This window comes from Polyodon spathula, chromosome 10, assembly GCF_017654505.1.
Source record: "Polyodon spathula isolate WHYD16114869_AA chromosome 10, ASM1765450v1, whole genome shotgun sequence".
Classification (NCBI taxonomy): domain Eukaryota; kingdom Metazoa; phylum Chordata; class Actinopteri; order Acipenseriformes; family Polyodontidae; genus Polyodon; species Polyodon spathula.
The window spans coordinates 36,581,860-36,609,781 of record NC_054543.1 but is presented as its reverse complement, the minus strand read 5'-3'; the positions used below and the strand labels follow the sequence as shown (position 1 = coordinate 36,609,781).

The following is a 27,922-nucleotide window of genomic DNA, read 5'->3' as shown; positions in this document are numbered from 1 at the left end:
ACGAAATTATCTCAAAAGTTTACCGGATAAACTACAATAGTAGTTCAGTATTTTGTTACATTCTGAAATGTCAAATTTTTCATTTTATGGAAAATTACAAAGCCACATATAATTTCAGTATGTCAGTGTAACATTATTAAGTCTATCTGGCGTGATGCAAAACTTTTGGCCATGCCACCAATATAATCTGCTAAATAAAATCACTGGTTTGTTCTTCAGCGTTGTTTTTCTGTCATCTATGAGGCTGTATGAAATGTGCGATCTGAGCTTAGCAAAGAAACATATAATATGTTGCTGTCAGCAAGTAGCCAACTAGTTATTTAATAAAAATAGTAGTGAACTAGAAATAATATAATAATAATAATAATAAAAAAGGCAGGACGGGTGTTTATCAGGGGCAATGTATAAAATACTGACTTGCCTGTCCAGTCAAGAGTTTTATTCCTGATTTTTCCTGGCAAGCACATGTCAGCACTCAGCTGTGATTGGCACACGGTGCCGATCTGTCCAACACCACATGAAAGCAATTGCAGCGATACAGGCAGCAAAATACCACACGTGCCGCGCATGTCTGTCCCAGACTTTAGTCATTATAAATGAGGGGATTTACAACTAAAGTTAAATAGATATTTGATATTTCGGAGCACACTGATCTCTGGCACAGATCTGAATGCTACAAGTACTTTGAGTCTGGCTTAAATTTAAAGAGCAGTAACAATTTTTGCCATTACAATTCCCATATCAAAACACGACAATGATTTATCAGAAAAGTTTATTTATAATGTTAATACAATATTTGCCAATTTGAAAATGGTTTAGAAGGTAAACCAACTCATTTAGTGGAAGACTCTAAAATTCAACAGAAGTCAAATTAGTTGGAAGAATTTTAAATCTTTTTAGACCTAAAAGTGGCAGTCGTTTTTCCTAGGTTTCCTCATATGATTATATAATACTTGACAACTATTTTTTATATATACTTTCAAAAAGCTGGCTGTGGGCCTTCCAACATTGTTGGAACCTCCCATACTTTTGCTGAAGGCAAATTACTTGATAGTACTCTTACGCCTTCAGTGAAGAAGAATGTGGAAGTATATACTTGTTATTAGCTTTTCAATTCTGCATGATTTCATGCTCGGAGAAGACAGCATTCTTTAATGCTTAACAGACGCTGTCTTTTCCATAGGGAATGTACTAAATGGCATAAAAAAAGTCACTAATGCAAGTTTAACAATACACTGGTAGACACCACAATGAAGTAACCACCGCTAATACTCCCTACTTTGTGTAGCAAGAACACAGCAGGGAAAAGCAGCAGCATGTGTTGTAAACTAGAAGATTGTTTTATATAAAAAAGTGGTCCCATACTACCTGCTATTCTACTCGGTAGAAAATGTACACATTTAGTGTTGAATTCTATTTCAATGGTATGAAATTATTTTAAAAAAAAAATACATAGTGTAACAGGCAAATATGTATAAAATCTTTAGAAATCTTTTATTTATACATTTAAAAACGTGTCGCCCCATTGTAGCTTAAAAGACATAGTGCTTTTATCTCCTAAACTGTACAAGCTCCTGTAAGAAAAAATCTATACACAACTATGTTATACTTGCAAAACCCACACTACAAAACACCTAATTCTAAAATATTTGAAAAAAAGGCATATGCCCTATGCTTTGAAATGTAACTTGTACCTGACAGTTCTGATTAAAATGTGTGTGTTTTTTTTGTTATTTTTTTTTTTAACTAGTGTTGATTGCTTCATAAAATGATGTAACTCAAGTTCATATTTATACAAGTACACTGTCTATTTGGGATAATTGCGGAACAGAATGTGTTTAAAAGCAGTCAGACCCCAACTCCATTTCCCACTCAGAATCTCAGACAGGGTTGCTTTGCTTGAACAGATTTCCAAACCAGCCACACCTTGTAAGAGAAACTATTAACATTTAAAGTACCTTATTATCACAACTAAGATGGATTACTATATACGCTAAGGGAAGAAGAAAAAAAAAAATCACCAAAATGTGCTTTAGCAGTTTCCCCTTTACATTTCAATTACCTGTACATATATACACACAAACACATATAAAAGTATTGTTCTTAAAAAATGAAAAAGTTATGACATGCAATAAAACAATCCTGTTTCTAGCAGTTTGATTCTGCATGGAGGGGTTTCCCACTTCGCCGTGCTTCCTTCTCTCTCTGCTTTTCCAGTTTCTCCTGGTTTTTTTTCATATCCTTGAGCTTCTTTTTAATTGTTGCTCTGTCAGTTTGACTGGATACACCCAAAGCCTACACACAGAAAGAATTATTTAGCAAGTTACAACAGTAACTTGTACATCACCTGCCAGGGTTATGGATGGATGGATGTTCTTATACGATTTGTTTTTTATTATTAAGAGTCTTCTACAGGCCAACAACTCTAAACTTGTTTGTTTAGTTTAAAAAAGCAATTACATTTTTTAAAATGCTTTTTAAATCTATAGTAATTCAGAAACAAAAATTCATTGAGTACTTGAACTTGAAATCCAGTAGGTGGCAGCCAAACACTACTCCAGAAAATACACTACTGGAATGACTGAGCAAGAAAAAAAAAAAAAAAAAAAAAAAATCTGCTGTACTGCTACTAAACTACTTTTGTGTAGTTGAATCATTTAGGTTCTTGACAGCAAAAAGCCAAAAACAGCAAGAAATGTAAGTTTATCCTAAGTGTCTAGGCAGTTTTAACAATGGAACTAAAGCTGCCTGGTAACGTTTAAAAAAACACCTTACCTTTAGCTTGTCACTGTCCAGCTGCATCAGCTGTTGTCCATCAATACATTTGGCTGTGAATTCAGGAGTGTACTGATCCATGTTCATCCCCATTAGCCAGTGACAGACTTGTTGAGTTGTCCACTCAGAAACAGGCCTGTTATGCCATTGGTTTTGTTTTCCTGTTGCAGCGGAGTCATCCAATGTCTGCCAGGTGTTACAAAGAAAAAATTAAATAAATTTTGCTTTGCAAAAACCTGCACTATACCCCCTACCGCCTACCAACACCCTTCATACAAAACCAGAAATCCATGACTGATGTATGTAGGATAAGGAAGTCTCACATAACTGTGGAACAATCTTATTTAAAAAGTACAGTAGTCTCTGGCTAAGAGAACACCCCTCGAGAAGCAAGCAAAGTGTTTTATAGCCAAAGTGTTCTCTAAGACGGAGTTAGCCACCAGACACAATATGAACAAATAAATAAACAAATATGTATTACTTGTCATGATGCACGTGCATCAAAATATGAAATTAACTGAATACGTAAAAGCAAAACAATTTGCAAATGTGTGTTAATAAACTATAATAATAAAGTAACAGACCCACTAAAGTTAATAAACAACTAAAACAAAACAGTCAAAAAGCTTAAATCGTTATGTACTATGAAATTAGCTGGCAGTGTGTTTCGGTCTATCACAACGGCAGAGGCAAAAATAATGGGTGTTACTTAGGGTTAACTTAATGTTAATAAACTGTCAAACAAAATTAACACAGCACCCCTACACACGTTACAAAATTATTTAACAGAATGGTCAAGCAACTCACCAACGGGAAACACCAAATTGCTTGGCGACTTGCGTCTGATTCAGGTTTTTTTTTTTAAGAGCTCAAACAATTTCCAACTTTGTGTAGCAAGAGAAACTGCGGCGTACTTTGCTGTTTGTTTACATGGCATTTGGTAGCGATGAAGTGCACTCGTGGAAATCACAATACAAAAAAATTCAATGGTAAGACGGCGGTTCTAGAAAGATTTAATAAACCAATCAGTGTCCCTCAAGACACTTTCACAAAGACAAGTCGCTTTTTTACAAAATAGTACTATCAATTGTGAAAGAATTGCGATCAATGCCAAGGTGCTCTTAAGTGAAGTTCCCCTTCCTTTCACTGGAGCATTTACAATGGGAAAAATCTGTTTCACCACAAGGGTGTTCCCTTCAGCGAAGTGTTCCCTTCAGCGAAGTGTTCTCTTAGGACGTGTTCCTTTACGTGGAGACTACTGTATTCAAGTCGGTGTCCCTCCTCCCAAAATAAATAAGTAAATACTCCTCAAGTACCACTCCAAGATGGTAAGAATATAAAAAGACTGAATTGCAGAATGCAACATTTTTCTGAAACCTCACACAACTGTGTTACATTACAGATCATAGAAAAGAGAGACCTAACAAATGTATGTGGCATTTTATTTTGCTAAATGTACATTTGAACTACACATGCACAAGACTAACTGCACACAAGCCTACCTTGCAAACTCATGAATACCGTCACCATATTAAATGGTGACATTAAATACTTTGTCTTCAAGCTCCAATAGGATACAAAAACCAATTGAATTTTGACACCTTCAAAACTGGTCTGTCTACTTTTACTTAGTACCAGTACTGTGAAAATTACATGCGGTATTGTGACGCTTATAAAGCTATGGATGGTTAAGCTCTTACTGTACTGGATAACCATTTCTTTGAGCAATACATTTTTTTTTTTTTTTTTTTTTTGAAGGTTGCAGCCAGCTGAAGTTAATATTGTACTTCAGCTTGTATAAAAATGCGTTTCACTATGGTTACTCAGGGCATGCACTAACAAGCATGGTTTCCAAATGAATGAGAATAGGTCACAACAAGTTTGTTCACATTAAATTAACTCTGCGTACGAGCTAACAGTTCTATGTGTCAAGTCCATAAAATCCAAAAAAAAAGATAAAAATACATTTGGTGAATACACAAAACAACCATATCACCATTTTTAAAAATGATTCACCAAGAAATGCAATACCTTTTATTTTGGAAAAATGTTATCGGTTCTGGTTAGGTTTCTGCTGTTTTTCAGCCAAACAATCCATATAAAAGCTAGAAGTACTGTGACAGATTTGTTTTCATCTTCCCTCCTCTGAATCATGGCTGAGTGATGTGCACTCTTGGTCTCCTTTAGTACATCAAAGACTTACATTAACTGGTATTGCTTTGTGTTCAAAGCTATGAAGGATGTTGTTCCATCATACTGAGCTCCATTTTAATAAAACCCAGTATCAGAAATTCTCACGCAGCCTGGTACATTGATATTTGCCCATCAACTACCTTGGAATTGAAACGGTTTCCTGCAAAACTGAAACTTTCCTTTGAATCACTCCCCCTCAAATAATCCAGAATCTTCTGGATATTTCTATCAGCACTTGCGTCATCTTGTACTTGCACTTAACTGCTCCAGACTTTGCTGTATTCTACTACTGCTGTCAGTCATAATTATATTTTCTGTATCTGTACTTTACTCAAAGGTAACCCTATTAATGTTTTTTGTAATTGCTCTTAGTGCCATGAAAAAGTATTTGCCCCCTGTCTGATGTTCTGCATTTTTGCATATTTTTTACACTGAATGTTATCAGATCTTCAACCAAAATCTAATATTAGATAAAAGGGACCCTGAGTGAACAAATAACACAAAAGTTTGATACTTATTTCATTTATTTTTTAAAGAAAATTATGCAACACCCAATGCCCCTGTGTGAAAAAGTAATCGACCCCTTAGACTCAATAACTGGTTACGCCACCTTTAGCAGCATTAAGTGCAACCAAACGCTTCCTGTAGTTATTGATCAGTCTCTCACAGTACCATGGAAGAATTTTGGCCAACTTCTTCATGCAGAACTGCTTCAACTCAGTGACATTTGTGGGTTTTCAAGCACAAACTGCTCGTTTCAGGTCCTGCTACAACATCTCAATCGGGTTTAGGTCTGGACTTTGACTAGACCATTCTAAAACTTTAATATTTCTTGTTCTTCAACCATTCTGATGTAGACTTGCTTGTGTGTTTCGGATCATTGTCTTGACCCAGCTGCGCTTCAGCTTCAGCTTCAGCTCACGGACGGATGGCCTGATATTCTCCTGTAAAATTCTCCGATACAGAGCAGAATTCATGGTTCCTTCAATGATGGAAAGTCATCCAGGTCCTGATGCAGCAAATCATGACACTACCACCACCATGCTTGACTGTTGCTATGAGGTTCTTACTGTGGAATGCATGGTTTGGTTTTTGCCAGACATAACAGGGCCCATGTTGGCCAAAAAGTTCCAATTTTGACTCATCTGTCCATAGAACATTATTCCAGAACTCTTGAGGATCATCCAGGTGCTTTTTGGCTAACTTGAGATGAGCATTCACGTTGTTCTTAGTGAGAAGTGGTTTCCGCCTTCTCACTACTTCTGCTACTCTGAATCCCATTTTTTGCCCAGTGTGTTTCTGATGGTGGAGTCATGAACACTGACCTTAGCCAAGGTAAGAGAGGCCTGCAGATCCCTGGATGTTGTTCCATGGTTCTTTGTGACTTCCTGGACGATTTTACGGCTTGCTCTTGGAGAGATTTTGGCAGGAAGGCCACTCCTGGGAAGATTCACTACTGTCCCAAACTTTCTCCATTTGGACAATATGGCTCTGACTGTGGTTTGGTAGAGCCCCAGAGCCTTAAATGGCTTTGTAACCCTTTCCAGACTGATAGGTCTTCAGGAATTTCTTTTGATCGTGGCATGATGTGCCTCTAGAACCTGTGTGCTGACAATTTCACTCTGATGGTAAGGGCCAAAGTTAGTCAGATTTATATTGGGCAGGGCTGGCCCAAATCAGGCCTGATTGTTAACCAAAGTATTCAAACAGCTGACCCTAATTATCCCTTTAATTGGGGTGGGTTAACTAGGGGGGCAATAACTTTTTCACAACTGAAGATTGCATGTTTGATTACCTTGCACACCAAACAAATGAAACGAGCACCAAATTTTGGTATCATTATTTCTCTGACTCCCTCTATATACTACTACAACCCAAAAAAAAAGATCTGACCAAATTCAATGTGAAAAATGTGCAAAAATGCAGAAAATCAAACAGGGCAAATACTTTTTCACAGCACTGTATTTCAAATCATTCTTATCCATTTACTGTACTTACTACTTGCTCTTAATGAAATTTACTCTTATAACCAAATATTTTTGTTTAACTTCTTAGTAATTATTTACTGTATTTTTAATTCTCTCATTTGAATTTGCTGTTACGACTGATTTTACTGTATTTTATAACTGCTCGTATCTGTAATTTGATATTTTGTAACAACTGTAAGTCGCATCTGTGAAGAAGATTTTCAAAATCTTACTGGTGCCATTTCTTCATATTTTTCTCTCAAGTGATTTTTTGATCACGTTTCTTAACTCTGTGCTTGACTACTGCAGTTTCTAATCTGCTCATATGATCAGGCTTCTGTTTGTGTCAGGCCCCCTATATGATGCTCAAGTCTCAAATGGATGCTTTTCTTGGTAAATAAATAATAAATTAAATATGAATGACTTTTGTCAAGCATTTTCTTTTAAAGAACAGTTTTCATGGGTAATTTAAAACAAAACAGAAATAAATTAGGCAAACACCCGAGCACCAGAGTGGATTTAGGCCAATTTTGCCAATACAGAAACACAGATGCAGTCAGATAACAAGCTCCAGAGGTAATGCTCTGAAGATAAAATACAACAGACAGCATCCACAGCCAGAAAGTATAAATATGCAATACTCCACCTATTTAATAAAATAAATGAGTAGAAATGTGGCACTGCATCTTCTAGTGAGTTGCAGTGAATTATTGTTTTGCTTTAGGTTTGTTTTTAATTTCATTCTCTTCACAGAAAGAAATTAAGCTCAGTGAGTCGGTTAGTGAGCACAAAAAACAAACAAGAGACACTTAGTGACTCACCTCATTTGAAGAGAAGGTTAAAGTGTGAGAACGCCCTGACAGATTAGGCTCTGCCACTAACCCTGTCAAATCAGAACATTGACTGCCACGGTTAGAATCATCTACGACAGACACGTTCTGTAACAAGTGGAAACAAAGAATGTATTACCTGGACAGACGCACTCACGTGGTTTAAGACATTGTAGTTGACCTATTTATTTGTTTATTTTAACATGCCATGTGTTTAAATGCCAATATGTGTACTGCTGGGGAAAACAATCATTGCTCACATTCCCCATTTTTAATTACAGATGCTAAAACACTTGAAATATTACTGTATGTGTACTGGTTAGTTATCAATAATTGTGCAGTAGAGATGTACAAGTACAAATGTAATAATAAGATGACCAACAGAGAAAGTTCAGATTTTATTTTAGGGTTAGAATTGTGTAATTAAATACTTCTAGGTATGTGAAGCTTTGTCCTGTACAAAAAAACACCCAGCAAGTAATGCATAATCAATCAAATACAGTATGATTTACCAATAATGCTAATTCTCCATGAATTAATGAGGCACAGCAGAAGATTTTGCTGCTCTATCACACAATGTTAGTTATTAGACAATTAGACTAACTACTTTAGTATATTTAGTTAGTTTTCTAAAACTAGTATCCCTTTAATGTTAAAAGGATAAGAAAAAACTAAAAAAAGTTTATACTGTACCAAATCTAATGAACGACTGAATAAGGAAGACCAGGAAAGGTTTGTCTGTTTAAAAAAAGGATTAATATAGTGTAAAAATCTATTCGTGCATTTCAAATATGCACCTCTCCAGCTTTTCTGGATACTAGACACACACTTGCACATTGTTCGTTTAAGATACTGATAAAGAATGTCAAATACCACATGCCCAGTATTACGAATTCAATACTAGGACGTTATACAGTATCAATTAAAATACCCAATGTTTCTGGCCAGATGCAAGTAATAAGGACAACAGATGTTATTTTGCACAATCCTGAGAACTCTTAATGTTCATGTACAGTGCATACGCAGTGCTTTAGAAAGAAAACATCTTTACTGTGGAACTGGCATTGGCCATTTTGATTTGCTATCTGGAGGCTTCTGTGGTACTCTTACCAGGCCACCATTAATGATGGGACTTTATTTTGACGTTCATTGATTTGCAGTGACAGCTTCATAAAGGGCCTGTATAAAATGAATCACGTAGTTGACGTTTGACATCCTTCTGGGTTATTGGACAATTAATATTATTCCTTTTAACTTATTTTATCATGTTTTCTCATCATGCTCAATAGGTGTTCTTATGTGACAGTTACCAAGAGGGTCACAAAGACACACTACTTCAGGTATCATTCTCCTATACGCACAGAGCCCAACGAGACAATGTTTGAGAAGAACGGGTCATATTACAGGAAGCGTGCTTGGCCCAGTTATCCTGATTAAAGACGTCTTCATGTCTTAGCTGTCTTTAAATTTCACATAGATGAGAAGAGTCATGTTCTCTTCATTTGCCAAATGTCATCCCTGAAAACGTACTCCGAGTAGCCTGGGAAAATCTCATGCAGACAAACACTGCTGACTGAAATTGGACTCCTGCAGTCAATATGATAAGACACTTGCCTTTTTCACATATGAAACATGCACAGAACATGAATTAACTCGGGTGTTTTGTCACCAGAAAATGCAACACAATGTTCCAGAAACAAAAACCAGCATAAAGTTGGAGCGCAGCATATTTTGTTTACTTTTTCTTTGGGAAGTGAAGATTTGAGGGTCTAACTCCAACCTGCTAAACAAACATTTAACAAGAGTCTACGACAAACACATCCTGTAAAAGATGTCCTCAGTAAATGGTTATAGTAGTAATTGTATCTTGCCAAATTTTACTACAAACATATTCTGTAGAGCATACTGTAAAGCAGATGTCTATTACAAATATTATTGTAAGACTGCTCTATCCAAAATCTAGTACAGGTTAACCCTAAAATGACTGCTTGAACACAATGAATGTACATCACACAAAACGTGTGGCGATATATTTTAATCCCCTCCCTGTGTAACGTATAAAAAGAGTTAAAAAAACCAAAACAAATTAAACAAAAAAAGCATGTGACAACTTACCACAGATAACAGTGAGAACGGTCTGACAAACATGGAACTCCAATGGAATTCGTAGTTAAGCTTTCTACACTTTGCTCCACCCACCTTATTTCTGCTTTTCTCCTGGCCGTGCTCCAGTGCAGTCTCAGTCGAAGTGTAATGGAGGCTTGTACTTGATGACGCAGGTTCCTTGTGACTGTCCCCAAACCAGGAGAAAGGCATGCAGGTAGGGATGGATGACATGGATTCAGCTGGAGACAGGTTACCGCCAGAATCTTCCAGTAGATCTCCAGAGCCCCTGTGCAATCAGAGCATTCAATTACATCAATCATTTACTGTATGCATGCTATACCAAGCTTCTTTAAACAGAGCCTTGTCAGACAGGCTTCACATACAGAAGGGTGATACTGTTGCTAATTAAAAATGTATTTACTTACCTGAAACCATGGACAGAACATTTAGTTTTAACAGTCAGTTTTGCAGGATGAACCAAACATCTTCATTATGTTTAAAAAAAATGTCTGTCTATCTGTGGATGTGTAAAATGATAAACTTACCTGCTGCCCATTGAGCTTCTCAGACTCTCTTTGTCTTTCTTCCCTTTGCCACCTGATTTCCGAAGGCCACTGTTGTTTTGAAGAAGAGATCAAGATGTTACTTATAAAGCTAAAATAAAGGTAAACATGCAATTGGTTTCTATCACCAGTTATAAAGGATTTAGACATTAATTAATAAAATATACCCTCTACAGATGCTTGATGATCAAGCTTAAAGATTAACGGTTTCTGTTATTTATGGCTTAATGCTGACAGAATGCAATGACGCGATCAAGCAACAAAATGAACCTGCAGAATCTCTTTGTAACATAGAATAAGTCACTGCATGTCAAAAGAGAGACAGTTAAGCATTTACCCAAAATCAGGAAATCTTCGTTTTGGTTTTCCTAAAGATGGGCTGTCATTTACTTCCGATACTTTCTCATCTATAAAAAAAATAAAAAGAAAAGATTGGTGGCATATTTTCAATGTGTTTAACTAATTGACTCCTGTTTTTTGAAAGGATGAACAAAAAAAAGGTTTACAAAATAAGCATAACAACCTGAAATATTACTTAGTTGTGTAAAATTAATAGGTGGTGTGCTCCTTTTATAAAAATAAAAAATTAAAATTAAAAAAGGCATAATTAAACTGGAGTAAACTCTTTACAAATAAACTCTTCAATCATAAACTTTTATAGTGACACTTTATCCACAAAGTAAAGGACACCCTACATTTTTAATTGTTTTGCATATAAAATTGACATGGTTTGTCTTACCTTTGGCTTCTTTGCCTTTGCCTTTGGACTCTCTCTTCTTGACGTTCCGGAGGAATCCTGTGGGAGAGTTGGGACTAGAAGTCTCTTTGGAAGTGGACTGGCTTGAGCTCACACTGTCTTCATTGTTAGTTCTGTGGAGTGGAGAAGCCTGGGGAGGAGCAGCACAGCTTGGCTCTGGTCTACTTGGAGTGTTTTCTGCAACTTCAGGTTTTTCAGTCTTTTGTCTGTCTCCAGAATATGATCTGGTTAAAGACAGTGTAAGTGTTTCTTCAATGGCCTTTGTGGAAGCCATTTCATTTTGTACACACAGAGCTTCAGATTGTGTAACTGCACTCTCGTTATTCTCCTGTAAAGCAAAACAAAGAAAGACATTAGTATGAGAGAGACTTCCACAAAAAAAAAAAAAAACTGGTACATAATTGCTTACTAAGCCGCAGACAGCAAGAAGTTCCAATTTAGTCGAGGACAGAAGTAATTTGAGAGCACTGATAAGTAGAATTTTTTTAAAATCTTTAGCTCTAAAGGAATCATTTTTCAGCCTAAAACACAGGGGTAAGACTGAAATGACTTAAACATTTAAGAAATGCTCTGCACATAAAACTTTCCCCTATTTAACCTTTGGCCACAGACCATCACTGACAACCTAAAATTATGGATGTAGTAGTACAAGTCTCTTAAACCTAGCTGAAGTTATATAAAACAACTACTAAGCCTATACAACTAACCTCAGAAAGAAGTTTCAGTCATGGTTAGGGGGAAATATGAGAGAAGAAGAAGATAATCAGACCCAGTGTCTTAAATGAGTTAGTACAGATGTATGTTTCTTAATAAAATATAGAAGGTTAAATATGATTGCACTACTACAATAATATGTTGTGCATTATACACTAATAAGAACCAGACTTATTAAACCATCCGGTAATAAAACTAGTACAATTATAGTCTCCAAATCAAACATTATCAGAGTTATCTCACACAAACCTTTCCGTTTTGATCCCCAGTGCCAAGAGTTTCTCTTAGTTTGTTTCGAGATGGAGGTTGCCTTTTTGCTTTTAGAGAAAGCTGTGCCTTTGCTTTGTTAGCACTGGTATCTAACCTGATTGTTTCTGGGACCAGGTCATCCAAATCTGCAATTATTGTCAAAAAGATTAACAGAAAAAATATATTAAAGCACAGCTTCATTTTTATGTATACAATTCTTCCTCATTACATCATGTTTATTTTGTAAACAGCCTTTGTTTTAAAACAAATGAAAATGCATACATGCTTGTGCTTTACAGGTTAGTTTTGTTGCATTTTGACTGTACCATCTACCAAGAACAACCATTTGTCCTTGTATTTTCATTTACCCATTGATAGATGAAATAGAAGCCATATCAGTCCAGAAATGACAGACAAAAAGAAGGAGATGTGATACCTTTTATTGGAATAACTAAAAAATTATTAAATCACAAGCTTTCAAGACCGCAACAGTTTCTTCTTCAGGTGAAAGTGGGGAAAAAAAAGAGATAAATGTTTACATTCAAAAGGTGGCTACAGAACTTTAACAAAAAGAATCAATTTTGACAGAGTATATTTTAGTAGTTCTGCAACCTCAAACTTACCAGAACGTAAAGTGTCAACAGATTGTGCTTTCTTCACTGTCCCTTTAGCCTCTTCTTCCACACCCCATACATCCTCCAGCTGTTCAGTACTCCCCAGCCTGGGGTTCTCCTCACCTTTACTGCATACAAGTGCTTTCTGTCCCCCTGAGTGTGCCTGGGCTTCCAGCTCTGCTATCTATAGGAACAGAACATGCTCAATCATGTAACTTTACTCAAGGCAATTTCTAGAATTCTTGTGAAATGTGTACCTGATGTTTTCATGCATAATAACAAACAGTACTTGTTTACCCTGTCCTGCAATTTCTTGAGCTGCTCCTGATGCATTCTGTCTTTCTCATCAAGAGCTCTTTTTTGATCCTCTTCCTTTTTAACAAAATCTATTTCCCTGGGGGGGGGGGGGGGGGGGCGACAAAAAGCATGCCATTACCAACAACAAACAAAACCAGGTCATACTGCAATTTCACACTGGAAAAAGTACATATTGACAAGGAATACACAATAAAAGGCAAAACCAGGGCTCACTCACTTCTGTTGGTAGTCCTTGAGAAGTTTCTTGGCCTTGTTGTATCTCTTGTCCAATGCATCATACTGAGACTGCGTTTCCTTAAGATGTTCATTTGCTGTTTTGCAAAGGGTTTGTGCTTCTAGCCAGTAAGTCTCTAGCTTTTTCATTTTTTCCTTATTTTCTTCAGTGTCTTTCTGTAGCCGAGTCTGCATGGTTTCCCACTCCGCTTTCTCCATTTCTTTAGCCATTAACTGAAATTAGAAAAGCTCAAATTCGTTAGCAAGGTATTTAGAGTAACAAACATCTTCCACCACAAACACATTTAAAAACATTGTAGGGTGGCAATGACCTACAACTACAGCTTATAGAATATCATTACAAACGTCTATGCACAGGTTCAACAAATTTAGACCAGTTGTTACAGAGATAAATAGAGTATGTGAAATAGTCACCCTGCCCTATAGCCAGAGCATGTAGAACATCATTTCATAATAGATGCCTAAGCATATTTCATCAAATTCAGGTGAGTAGTTCTGAAAAGATTTCCAAAAGTAGGTTACCAAGGCTTTCTAACTAGCACTGAACAATCCTAGACCAAATTTTATTCCAATTGGATGAGCAGTTCCCAAGATTTTACCCAACATGACAAACATTACCACGGGTATCTCCACTATATCCTGCAGCAGACCATAGCTAATAAAAGTACTTTTCTCCCATATTTAAGGGTTTGTAGTACTGCTCAATATAGTTATTCATTTAGAAATCCAATTTTTGTAGAATGCAGATTAAAATTCCACTTACCTTTTCTTTCAGCTGGGTGATTTCAGCTGTTGTCACAGCATGCTGTATTTGTAGCTGTAAAAATAATTCAAAACAGGTTCACTCAACAAATGGGAACTGGTGTATGGTATTTTGTGCTATATTTAACCAAGAAATAATTTCAGGGTTTTAGATTTCAAAAATACCTCTTTAAATTTGAAAGCCAGCTGTGCAGAGTCCATATTCAATGGTAAAAACATATCTTCATTTTCAGGTAGTTCAAAAACCTCAGACTTTTCACAAAAGCTTGATCCCAATACCTCATCCTCATCTTCATCCTAGAAGTCACATATAACAGAACAACATGAACCAGCAATCAGATCCGCAGGAGTATGAATACTTGATAGCTATAACGCTGGCAACTAAATTAGATAATAGAAGTCAGAGACACTTAACTGAGTTGCCAATTGTTTAAAATGAATTAGTCATTAGATGTACTGCTAGTAACGGATATCTTTCATCATATATCTCCAGATTCTGATATTACCCCCAGCAGCTTGTGATAAAGCATGTCTTAACCAAGAATTTTCCCAGCTGTATAAGGTTTTTACCCCCCCCTCAAGTGGTTAATCTGTGATTAGAGCGTCGACAAAGTTAAGGTTCTCAAGTAAAAATGTGTCTCTATTAGGTCATGGTTGCTGGAAGATGACCTGGTCAAAGCAATCTCGCACCATAGAAACACGTGGAGGTTCTATAAAAATAATCATTGGTCTGGATCTCAATAGAAACTTCTTATAACAGCAAATTATTACACAGAAGTTCAGGACTGCATTTTTTTGTAATGTAAAACTTGCCTCTTCTGTTGACTGATCATAGTGCTCTTCCAATTCCTCCTGCTGGCACTTCTCTTGTTCCAGTGTCTCACTGATGAGACGAGCCACCTCACTGTGTGTTCCAGGCTTCTCTCGACCAATGAGGAAGCTAAATATTAAAACACCAGCGCTTTCCATCTCAGTCATGTACATTACAACAGCATAATCTTCCAAAAGACATCAATGGTGTGTGAACTTCGACTCATCTGTCTAATGTTAAGCTTACCACAGACATGAAGTCATCAACAACCTACTTTTAACAGGAAGTGAGTCAAAAAAAGTAAATAGTTGAGGTTGACTCATGCTACACACGTGTCACAAGTACAGCTGTTTTGTTTTTGTTTAAACAAAACAAAAGTAAAATATTTAAATAAACAAACCAACAAATAAATAAATAAAGTGCAAAATGTACCTGACTGTCCCTTTGGTGTTCTTCAGAACTGTTGCTGCAAAGAACTGGGTAACTCCCACTAAGCTGGTGCCATCCACTTCTACAATCTGATCATTAATGCTGATCCTGCATGAAGAACAGACACAGATCATGAAAATACTGGGGCTCATAGCAAGCAATCTACAGCATGTTAAAATGGATCGCAGACTACAAAACCTAACATAGAAACTTCCTTAAACTTACTTGCCACTTGACGAAACAATGGCTGGTTTCTTAGTCACTCTGGTAAATTATGTTCAAAATGAATACAACACAGTTATGGGAGGGGAGTGTACTCTGCACTGTACTGAACTATATTATCCATTTCAGTTAGAATAATGTACTTCTCATGCTCATAGATTAATTTATAGCCTACCGGTGTTTTGGGGAATCTGGAACGGTTCTAAACCCATTGCTCCACTGTTAAGAATCCGTACACAAATTTAAATCCAGAAAAGCAGTCACACGTTACAAGTCTCACAAGCTTTCATAGAAACAACCAAACATCAAAAAGTATTAAAAGTACAGATTCTGTACAATTAAAAATGACTTACCGGCCATCTCTTTCAGCAGCTCCACCCTCAGTGATAGTCTTCACAAATATACCAAGCTTTTCTAGACCCTGGTCTGCACCCACACCCATTCCTATAATGCTGATTCCCAGACCGTTGTTTCCTACATTGGAAGAGACAGTTATTCAGAAATGCAGAGGTCATGCATTTTGCACATCTATTAGGTTATGTTATTTCTATAGGATGTTGATGAACAAGTATTTACCCTTTTCAATTTCAACTGGGAACACATCCATTTTTTCCACCCTCTTCTCCAGTTCGTACTCTGCAGATGCAGAAACAGGGTCAACGTCATCATTGCGTCTATCATAGTCCTCATTGGAGTATGTGCTGAAAACCTAGAACACAAAAAAAACAATTTCTCTAAAACTGCTTTTTTTAAGTTGTCAAGTTTCAGTATTTGGTACACAAACACCATTTCCCTTTGCAAAACATCCGATTGTTTAGACAGTTGAGACGTTACCAGTCACAAGCTTGCACAGAAACACCTATACAACTAACTGCATAAAAACAGTATGCAGCTGAAGTACTAACTTATGATATGAAGAATACTTTTGTAATATAACTGGTCCGCCACTTGCCCCAAACTTTAGAAAAAGGGAGTCGTCTCACTGAATACTACCAATGTTTCAATGATGCACAAAAAAAAATAACAGTAAGATCCACATGTGAAAAAAAAAACAAGAAAACCACAAGATGGACATTTTTAGTTCAGAATACAGCTCTCAAGCGGGTCCCAAAATAAAGCAAGCAAAGCAATTCAAGCTGTGACAAATCCAACTGAAGATACAATACATGGGTGTCAGTATGGGTGCTCATCGGCTGTTAAATACAATGAGAAACAAACTGCTTCATGCCTAGACCTGCACACAAACAGGTGTCAGGCAAAGGAAATGTTGATTTAATTACAGTACAAATAGACACTCCTCACAGCTGACAGATCAAGCTGGCTTTTGGAATGGCCACACTGCCATGTATGGTCACGACCACTTGGGAGAAGGTAAGCAGAATGACCACAGGCCACACTTTTTTTTATTTTTAATTCTAGACTTTATTATACTTTGAAGTCCAGTTGAATGTTCTGTTGCTAAGCTTGTGTTTAATGTGCATGTTCAAAGTTATCTCTGGAGATGGAGTTCCACTAGAATAACCTGAATTAAAACAAGGTCAAAGTTGTGTAAAATATTTAAGCAGGTTTGTATGAAAAATCATTGCTCAGAAGCAATACGTTTTACTCATCAGCTCCCAAATAAAAGCATGCAGCAAGTGCCAGCCCTCTTTCAATTGAAGAGCCTGGCTCTTACAGTATGGTAAAAAGTACAGTAGATGACAATCTTACCATGAATATTTACAAAGTTTACAAACAATGCACTTTCTACAAAATAAATCCCTTTGGAATGACTGGCATTTCCTGAAAATGATAGCATGGCACTGTCTGCAAGCCTCAATTTATAAAGTTAAACATTTGCATTCGTCTTTGTAATTTTACTTCTACAGGTCATAGTTCAAAAGTTCTAAGATACTGTAGACAATACTTTTCTTAAGTTCTTTCTTTCTTCAAATGTTTGTTTTGTTTGCAGGTTCTGGGGATTTCTTTTACAGCTGTGCACATGTAAAGTCTCACAATATTTTCACTAGCACTTAGCCTCTCCTGAGACTTCTTTTCTAAAGCAGAAGAGTTTTGGTTGCTAAGGAATACCTCACTACTCTGAACAATGTTCTTTTCTTCATTGAAACTCAATAGCTCTAACAGCTTGTCTTACAGAAGAGCTAACAAATTTAAAACTTACCTCCTTATTAAAACAGCCCACATCAAAATGGCCTCATGAGCTGCTCTACTTGCTTGTAGCCTTGATTATTTATGACGTTTAGTAATATTACATTTACCCTCCAGAATAATAAAAATCCATATCCAACGTATAGGGCCCATGTTCTCATTTACACTAACTAAACTGGGTTAGTCTTTCTGAGGTAACATTACTAATGCCTTCTGGAAAGCATTATATATGGGGCATTCAAGAAAAGTGTCTGCCAAGATATTCAGAGCTAGGAAACGGAATGGAGGTTGGGATAGATTTCTCCAGCAATGTGCTGACTGCTTAAGGACGGGGAAGACTTGTAGAATTGTTTTAACTTTATATTAAAAGCCTTAATTAAAGCTTGACTAATAATTGTCACACAGATGTAACCTCCACTGTAAGGGTCACATATTGTTATCTGACTTCGTGTTTTAAGGAGGACAGAGAACAAGCTAAACAGGTTTTGCTAAAAGTGACAAAAAAAAAAATAATAATTATAGAAAACTACTTGTATGGGGTTGGGCCTTCTTTCCACTGTAAACTTTGCACAAAACCAAATGAATTCCCTGAGCGTCATACATGTACTGTGATCTGGAACTGCTATATGAAACCTTTGTCAAAGTTACAGCCATAGGTTTAAGCAGATCATTAAAAACTGTTAAGCACAAACACTCAGATTCAATGAATAACACTATGAATGCTGTTACTGTACCCCAGAGGCTTTTTGTTTAGAAAATAAACTGCAAACGACATTGAAATCAGGCAGATGGGGACAGAAACAAAAAACAAAAAAAAACTGCTGTACATGCCAGGGATTCCATCAGTGTCTGCAAATAAATGTCCTTTTGAGGCTAGTAATACTTAGGTACAACTTTCTATTATAATAGCAAGAACATCTACAGCTGCTGTTAGGAACAAATGACCACAGATACATACTTCTATAAAACAATCTGTCATTCACAGTTCACAACAGAACCGAGCACACACGGTTCACAATACAACAATTCCTAGTGTAGGAAAAGTTGTTGTTTAAAAAAGAAAAAATAGTATGAAACGTTTGTAAAGGTTAGTCTCTCAAATCTTTGTACAGAAGGAAGGAGTAAGAACTCAATCTGACAACAATGAAAATATGAAAGCTAATAATAAAGACAATAACAAAGACTTACAGTAAGTGCAGTCAACACCCACAGCTGGAAACATTTCACATGTCATACAGTATGACCTAACCTAGCTGACTGTATGAGAACTTGATCCTGAATTCATAGGAATAATTATTCAGTACCGAGAAAAGCCTGTATAGGTGTCTTTGTTACTAATGCAATATTAGCATTTTTGCCGATGATAGACTGGGTTTCACATGCAAAGACATAGATCATTATGTAGGATATCATTCAGGTGTGGATATTGAACTGCGAGTATTGCAAAGGTCATTTTTACATTTTAAAATCGTGTGCCATGATCTGACATTTGATATACTTGTAAGTGTGCATGTAAGTAATAATGCACCACTGAATTCCTGCCCACCCTTCTGCTCTCATCCAAACTCTTTTCAGCGTTACTATCTGTGGAGCTCCTGAGGCAAGACAGGCACTGTCAGTGTCTCTCTCTTTAAGCGGTTCTGTTTGTTTTAAAGCATTAAAGTACTGTCCATAGAGACCAGCATACACATGCTTTCTTAAATATGTTGTATTTAATGCAGTACCGATTTGAATTTCAGCTCCAGAGGAACCGTTGGTACAGCACAGTACTTACTGTAACTGCTTTCAACGACACCGCAGCACTTTCCCATGCTTAAAATTCAAAGATAGAGCACAGCACACAGTCACGCTATAGAATCAAGAAGTGCAGTTAACATATTGACTGGTGAAATATAATTAAAAGTTGCTGCAGTATATCCACTGTTTTGTCATTTCAAATACTTTCATAAAACAAACATTACCCTTTAAAGCTACAGTATGTAGTGCGTGAAATCTTCGGTCCACTAAAATAAATGGCTTTACATTATCTCTGGAAGTAAGAAATTGAAGTGTCCCGTGTAAAAACACAACATGAAATAATAAATTAACGTAGCACCCAAAGCAGCACTATAGCATTAAAATGTTCAAAATTAAAAAAAAAATGCTTGTTACAAGCTCTTGCAGCGTCCAAAAAAATTTAAAAAAATGATCAAAAATAGGGATTGTAGCGTAACAGGAAAGTGACACCTGATTTGAAACTGCCGAACTCCACGTCTTTGTCATTTGCATCGTTATTATTGATGATGCAAGCAATTGTCTGAACCTTTAATGCACAAAGGAACTACTTCTAGGCAGTTTTTTTCTATTCACATGAGCCATGGTATTTCCACTCAGGTTATCAACATCACTGCATGGTTATTAAGAACCGGAAATGAATGGTGAAAATTTTACTTCCAGTTAAAAGTTTGGGGGGGCATTGACTCAGCACAATCCAGTACGTATATGTATATGTGTGTATATATATGTATAGCTATGCAATAAGGCCCAGCTGGGCGTCCACATACATTGAATATATGGACGCCTCAGGTGTTGTGAGGCATGAGACGAAGTTGAGAGACTTCAACCTCCGAGTAGTCTGTATATTCAACATATACGCACCCTAAAGGGTCTTAATGCATTTATAATCCAGGTAAAACAGTCGATTTGAAGACCAAAAAAGCATAAATCCTGTTTAAGGTAAAAAAAAATGTGTGTTTTTTTATTTTTTAATAAATAGTAGCCCCATGTATACATTTGAACTACAAACCAAGTTAAGATGAATAAATTAGTTGAGCACCGAGTTCTTCTTGTCAGTGCAGACACACTGAGCAGAACAGACAGTGAGGAATAAAAATAAATTCAACGACGTCTCGGATTTTAGTAATTTGTTCAAGATCTGTGTCAGAGAGGCATGGATAATGAGCTTTTCTTTACCGTTTACAAACTGCTAAAAATACATTTAAAGTGACAAAATCGGGTTGAGTGAGCATAAAGACAGCGTTTTTTTTATTTTTCTATCTTCCAGGTCATTTAATTGTTCTTCATCTGAATCGGTATGTCTACTTACTGCTCTGGGATTTTTTTTACAGGTAACTGGTCACTCAGTTTTACAGATACAGCTGTGCATCTGTAAGTGTAAGCAAGATGGCTCCTGATACTTAGTTTAAATTCTGTGAGGCAGCGCAGTGATTTAGAATATGTGACAAGGCTCCAACTGTCTGTATCCAGCCAATATACGGACAGCTGGAACTGAGCTCGACCAATCACATTGCTTGTTTCATGTTCCATTATGAGCCCTGGATTATATATATATCGAGATATAGATATTGATATAGATATCTATTCTATATATTATATATATATATATTATATATATATATATATATATATATATATATATATATATATATACACACATACACACACACATATATAATTTATTTTTTTTAGCTCAAAGAGCCAGCTGCCCAAAGTTTCAATACGTTGCACATATATTTCTCAAGGGAGCCTGTGGTTGAATCAAAACATTGGAGGTATTTATAGGTGTTTGATGGCATGACAATATATAGACACACACACATAATGCATGAAGTATATTTACATCTATGGACATTGCCCATAAATGGTCAGACACCAGTGTCTTCAATCAAAAATGATAAATTAACACTTTGCATTAATCAGCTGTTTCATTGTTAGTTATAAAGTTAGCAACAAGCAGGTTCAAGCTAAGACTCCCAAAGCACTTACAAAGAAAAGCTTTCTTAGGGAATGCCAATTATACACAAAGCTCAAGTTTCACATAAACCTAATCCTGGAGCAGTAATCCATGTGACCAATTGTAAAAAGCCTTCCTTACAAAACAGTGTTTGGAGACGTTTTTAGTGCGCTGAATTAGCCGAAACAGTAGATGCACACTGTTCCCTGTGCACGGTGCTTAGTAAGTGCTGCAAATAACTACTGTATGAAAAGTGTAATCAAATTCAGATGATCAGTCCTGAAGATAAGTAGCAAGCCTGTAGACCAATCCAGCACATGTTCAAGACATACACAATTAGAGCCATTAATATCATTAAAACTAGACTGCAATGACCTGCTGTATATCATCCATCTATGTAAATATATGTGCAGACAGATAGGGTCTTCCATTTATCCAGATTCTGAAAATGCTCTTTGAATTCTGAAATGTAACAAAGAATGTCAACCAAGTTTTAACACAATTAGAAAAGAGGTTCTTTAATTACAAGTAATAATGCCAGTGCGGTATTAAAGACGAACTGCTATTCAGCCATTGAACTTCAGACATTTATACTTATTTTGTAACAGCATTGTATTTTTTGCTGTTCCAATACTGTACAGTGCAGACCACTCACTACTTACAGTGCATACAGTGGCTCCAGACACCAACTTTACTCCACGTATAAAGGTTGAAGCTGTGTGGCTAATTTAGGTCCACACAGCATGCACAGCACAGGAATCCAGTATTCGTAGATGCTTGCCCTAAACTTTAACCACAAATGTATACTACATCAACAGTATGGCAAAATTTGTCTTTGTAAATTAAGCACACCAAACTTACTTTATGCATGTTACTATAGGCAAAAGTAGCGAAACGTTTTAGCTAATCCTTCCTCAGTGTAAAGCATACTTTATAAGAATAGTGAAGTCACTAATATCTTCCCAAAACACAACACTTTCAAAGTCCTTCAGTTCCTTGAGCTGCCTGCCACAAAATCTAAAAACGACTCCACTACAGTTACTGTAGAAACATTTGGTAGTGCAGTTTCTGTTTACAGTACCTGACCTATTCTTCTGAAAGGAAGATAAATTATCCTTCAGACACTTCTGTCTGTTCAACATTTCAGCATGCCGATACAGTAATGCACAGTACATGCCGAACATTATAACAGACAAGTTCACAAATGAGAGTTCAGAGCTGGGACTGTCCTTTGTGCATCTTTCCTCTACCTCAAAACCACACAATCTCTATACCTTTATATCTGGTTGGTTCTTTATTAAGCCAGTGTACACCATTAAACCAACTGCTGCAATAACTACTAAACTAAGCATTAAGTTATTTATTTATTTTAAATCACCTGGGGACATTATGTTTTTTTGAGTATGAAGCAGGGTGAAAGCCTTCCTGCAGCTTAATATGTGTGTGTGGGGGGAATACTGGGTTGGCATGGAGGGGGTTAAATTCGCAGAGTCAAAATGTGAGAATGCGGCCAAGGGTGACACGGTTGTTAAGGGATAGTTGATGTTGGTGTTAGAAGGTGAAGGTGTGTTGCTGTGCTGTCCTGTTTATGTGCGTCAGGTTTTCTTTTTGTGTAGACACTTTGTTTTGGCCCTTGTGCCTGTTTATTTTGTCAATGTGTAATAAACATGCGTGTGAGCGAAAAACTGCAGCTTTCTGTCTCTCTGCCTGCTGCTAACAGCTTAGCCATGAGGCTACCCTGTCACAGGATAACTGAAATCTTCCGCCTCAGGGTTTCAATTTACCAGACATTGTTACCTGACACACCCTCCTGGTGTTGTAATTCTACTAAAATCAGCGGGAAAAAATAAAAATAAAAATCACAGTACGTTTGTTTATTCAGCTGTTAAAAAAAAGCCAATGTGAACAGAATCAAATGTTTTGACCTCATTTGTAGGCCTAATGTACTGCATGGAAATAAAGGCCATCACATGAACTCTACAAAAGACAACTATTCACAGTGCCGAAGAAAAACATTTTTAAAAGTAATCACCTATGTTTTAAAAAATGGTGCGCTCATCCCCTGCTTAAGTACAGTGGTGGACTGCAGTCCTTTGTGCATGTGTGCTCTTTTCAAAAGATCATGGCCAGTTTAGAGTCTGCAGGGTCAATATCCTTGCTCTTTAGGTATGGCCAGCTGGATACATGCAGGAGTCCTCTATTAAACTTATCTGATGGACAGCACCCCGCACACACTACTTCAATGTTGACATACTGTATGTAGTTCATTTCCAGGTAATCATTTCCAGGCTTTTCATGGATTTCCCAATTCCGAGAGCCATAAACACCAACAAGTTAATGATGGACTAACACTGCCAAGATAAAATAAGAGCCCTGGGTTTCCAGTCATACATTTTGTTACATTTCACTAAAGAATGTCTAAATCTACAGCCAGCAGAAAGTTGGCTTGGTATTCTTGTATGTCATATTCCCTCTATCAGTTGGAAGTTAAATGACATAATTACACCATCACCTGTTCACAAAAATGAACACTACTGAGAGGACCCCCTATCCTTTCTAGTTAGAAAGCTACCGGACATGCTGTGCTATCCTGCTCTGTGAAAGCTGCAGCACTGACAATAGACACATAATGTAAGTTCTCTAGTAAAAGAGACATACTGTACAATGAAAAGTTTAATGAAGCAATACTATGGGGGCACAGAAAAAGGCTAATGATGTTATTTAAGGCCAGGACAAATATATCAAACTTACATTACACCTGTGAAACAAATTTAAAAAATGCTGAAATATTGGTTTCAAATAACTTCTCGAAAGCATCCATTTCTAAGTTGTTTTGTATTACAACAAGAAAACTCCAGGTTCCCCCAACCTAACCACTTAAATTTAAAATACCTGTATCGGTGATGTCGAAAACTTAATCTTCCTTCGTGGTATTGGGTCTTCTTCATCAGAAAGACCAGGAATCTCATTCAAGACTTCACCATACTGGTATTCCTCTTCATAGGCCTCTTCCTCGGCCTTTGGTTCCACTTCGTGGTGCTCCGATTCTGTATCCTTATCATCTACAAAAGCTGCATTCTCGATGCCATATATGTTTGGAGATAACTTGACACTGTTGCTCTCAACCTGTTCCTCGATTTCACTCTCTCCTTCTTCCTCCCCATTGTCTTCCTCGGGGTAATCTTCAGCAACCCTGCTGTCTGATTTCTGTACTTCCTGAGCAATACCGGGACTGCTTACTACTTTTTCTACTGTATTCTCAACTTCTTTTCCATACACTGGGAAATCCTGTTTCTCTTCCTCTAAAAAGGGGTTCACAGGATGTTCCCTCTGATCTGGTTTCGGAGATTCAGCTTTCAGCTCCTCAAAAACATCGTTTTCGTATTCGTTGTCGTTTTCATCACTTTCCGAAGACTCGTTCTGGACTACGACCAGCTCTGCCCGCACCACGCCCACTGCTGTGTGATCCAGGGGAGCATGTTGTTCAGGCAGCTTGGCAGAGCCTGTATTGATGAGCACATCCCCATTAGCCTTACCTGCTTCAGATGATTCTTCCCTTTGGAAGTTAAAGCTGTTACTCACCAATGGGGATGGCGTTTGCTTTTGATCTCTAAAGGGAGGGCTGGACACAGCAGAAGTGCTACCAATGGCAGGTTTAACAACGGCGTACCCAATAGGAGAGGTCGGCTTAGCAAGAGCTGAGGGTCTGTGTATGGTTTGCTGGCTCTCTGTTTCAGGCTGCTCTTTGCAGGAGAGTCGGTTGGGTTCTTCGTTGTCACTATCCACCATGAAGTTTTCCAGCCTTCTCGAAATGGGGCCAGCATTCAGTGATGACAACCTGGATACATGATGTTTGCCTCCCTCACTGTCACTCCTCTCACTTTGCCATCCTTTGGTCAAAGAGGTTGGGCTCAGATCTGCCTTTAAGCTGCTCACAGTATTCTCCGATGACCCTGATGAATGCCTGGGACTTTTTCCTTCATCAGACACGCTTCCTAGTGAGACCCTGGCTTTGGTTTTAGTAGGAGAGTGTTTTTCAATTGGAGTTTGATCCTTGATGCCTCTTTCAAAGAGTTTTCTGGTTTCCGAAAACTTTCCAGAAAGCGCTACTTTATCGAAATCTCCATCTTCACTCTTGGGTGCCTTGTCAGAAGTTGGTGATTCTGGGCTGGTACTACCATGAAAACTAGTTTTAGGCACACTGGAGGTTAATGGCGCCTTTGGAGGCGACACTGCAGGCATTTCACTCCTTCCCATTATTTTAACATCTGTATTTTCATTTTGCTGACCATCCATCTGAAGGAATATGTTCTTGATTTTATTTATACGAGTACCAAAAGGCCTTCCCCTTGTGTCTTCTCTATCATCACTTGATCCATTAGCGTAATGCTTTTGCAAAGCACTATCACTGGGTTTAGTCCCATCAAAGGAGCATTTAATCGCGTGGAAATCCGATTTGTATGCATTTCTGTGGGGAGAAGCACTCCTTAGAGTCCGGTCGCCTTTGCTCTCGGTTTTTATCATTTTGAAGGAATCAATTAAAAAAAAAAAAAGAGATAAAGTATAAAACACCCACGTACAGGAAGAATGGGTGGGGAAAGTTCACTGCTGCCTGTCCGTTACTGTTTCAATTGGACAGCCACGAATTTTCTGGTACGCAGAGGAGCAATCCTGTCTTGACGTCTTTTCTTCAGAAAGGCCAGATCGTGGTAATCTACGATGAAGAAACATATAAATTAACATTAAAGCGCCACTGAAACTAGTACTAAGCTCTGCCTATTGGGTTTCTGTCTTCAAATTAATAATTGTACTGTTTTACACTGCCCCGCGCTACCTGTACGAAGTTAAAACAACTACTAAGCTGAAAGTTCAGTAATAGTCACATTTTTAAAAAAGCTAGTACAAAACTAGAATCCAATCTTAGCTCAAGATCCCAGTTATTCGTTCTTCTTTGTAATCAAAAGCAGTCATAGATAATCTGTGAGAAAAGACTATTAGCACAAGCCACCACCCGCTTTCTTGCATATAAAGAAATTCCACACCTAGTATTCTTTAAAAAAAAAAACACAAAAAAAACGACTAAACCACCGATATAAAGTAGTTAAACTAATATATGATAAATATTACCAGTAAGAAATTAGTTAAACACAGAGACCGCAACACAATCTGACTTTAGAAGCAGTTTCTGTACTGAAATGATGCAGTCCCCTCGAAACTATTGAGACACTGGGATCGGCTCCTCCGCAAGTCTCCCATAATCACCAAATCCTCCAAAAAAAAAAAAAAAAAAAACGTGATAGCCATAGAAAGTTTTCAAGATCTTTACCTCGACTTTTAGTTTTTGTGTCTTGGTGAAACTCGGTTAGTCTTTGTAATTTTCATGTCCACGATTTCCAACTCTTATCATTCCTCCACCGCCATCGCTCCCTCTCTCCTGCGTTTCCCTCTCCCTTCCCAAACACAGAGACCTGTAGCCCCGCCGCGCGTGCACAGAGTTCCCCGGCGCGCCGCACTGATCGACTCGATCGTGAACGCGCACGAGCACACATTCCTGTAGCTGCAACCGCCTCCCCCCCCCCCTCGACTGAATGGATGCACAAGCGAATGAGAACGCATGGGAACGGCGTGGGAACGCAAAGACCTGGAAGAGCGCATTAGTCTTGCAAAGACTTCGCAGCACGGTCGACGAAAACAAGTTAGTAAAGGAGGATAGCCAAGATTTTGTTCTGTAATCTATTGTAACTTAATCCTTTCATGCATTTTTTTTTAATATCTGAAGAAAGTAGTTTTGGACACGTAATATATATATATATTTTTTCCCCAATTATCCTTCCATTGCTTTAAATGGGGGGAAATGGCATCCTCATATGAAGCTATCATCCATTTGCGTCTTCCATATGTCCACTAAAGACTATAATTTAGAGAGGTTTTTTATCTGTCCCCATATGAGTCGCAATGTATTAAAGGGTTACACTTATGACAAATTGTCACCGTAAACCGTTAAAGAACCATATATATTTATTTTTTCCATCTTGCTGTTTAAAAATTACTAAACATCAATCTTTTAGGCTAAATTATTTTTGACGCCACACCTAGCACCACCCAAAAACAAACAGGTGTAGTGTTATTTTGAGGTATACGGATAAAAAAATAAGCTGTGCTCGACGCTTGCTCGCTTATTCCTAAACAACTTGCGCTTTGTAAACACAGGAGTTCCCGTTCAAATCTGGCACGTTATGATGTTTTCGGTCTTTTTCATCTATTTTTTAATTGAAGTTATCATATCTTTCCACCATTTAAAAAAATACATATTTAATGGGTTGCAAAAAAAAAAAAAAAGTCTTAATTTATGATAAATGTACCTGTTTGACAATAGGAAAACACATCGCATCACAGTCGCTTGCACTTGTACCAAAATCTCACAGCATACCACATTCTAACATTCCACAGGTCAAGTTTTAGTATGCGTACCACATAGTGACAATGTGCCACTTTAT

The 27,922-nt window shown here is 37.4% G+C and overlaps 1 protein-coding gene across 2 annotated transcripts; it reads right to left on the bottom strand.

Moving 5' to 3' along the window:
• Positions 1-1,471: 1,471 nt before the first annotated feature.
• Positions 1,472-26,894, bottom strand: ppp1r9ala (protein phosphatase 1 regulatory subunit 9A-like A). 2 transcript variants are annotated; one of them, XM_041261846.1, is made up of 20 exons: positions 26,752-26,894; positions 24,318-26,139; positions 16,121-16,253; positions 15,898-16,018; positions 15,326-15,430; positions 14,896-15,022; positions 14,248-14,379; positions 14,084-14,137; positions 13,304-13,533; positions 13,066-13,162; positions 12,778-12,952; positions 12,155-12,300; positions 11,174-11,519; positions 10,772-10,841; positions 10,417-10,485; positions 9,965-10,157; positions 8,459-8,503; positions 7,757-7,873; positions 2,776-2,961; positions 1,472-2,295 (listed from the first exon to the last, which is right to left on the bottom strand). In XM_041261846.1, exons 2-20 carry the CDS (start codon positions 25,947-25,949, stop codon positions 2,149-2,151), a joined length of 4,125 nt encoding a protein of 1,374 aa, XP_041117780.1. In that variant the 5' UTR covers positions 25,950-26,139; positions 26,752-26,894; the 3' UTR covers positions 1,472-2,148. The 2 variants fall into 2 exon arrangements, with proteins under 2 accessions (XP_041117780.1, XP_041117781.1); XM_041261847.1 differs by lacking the exon at positions 8,459-8,503.
• Between the last annotated feature and the right edge of the window lie 1,028 nt (positions 26,895-27,922).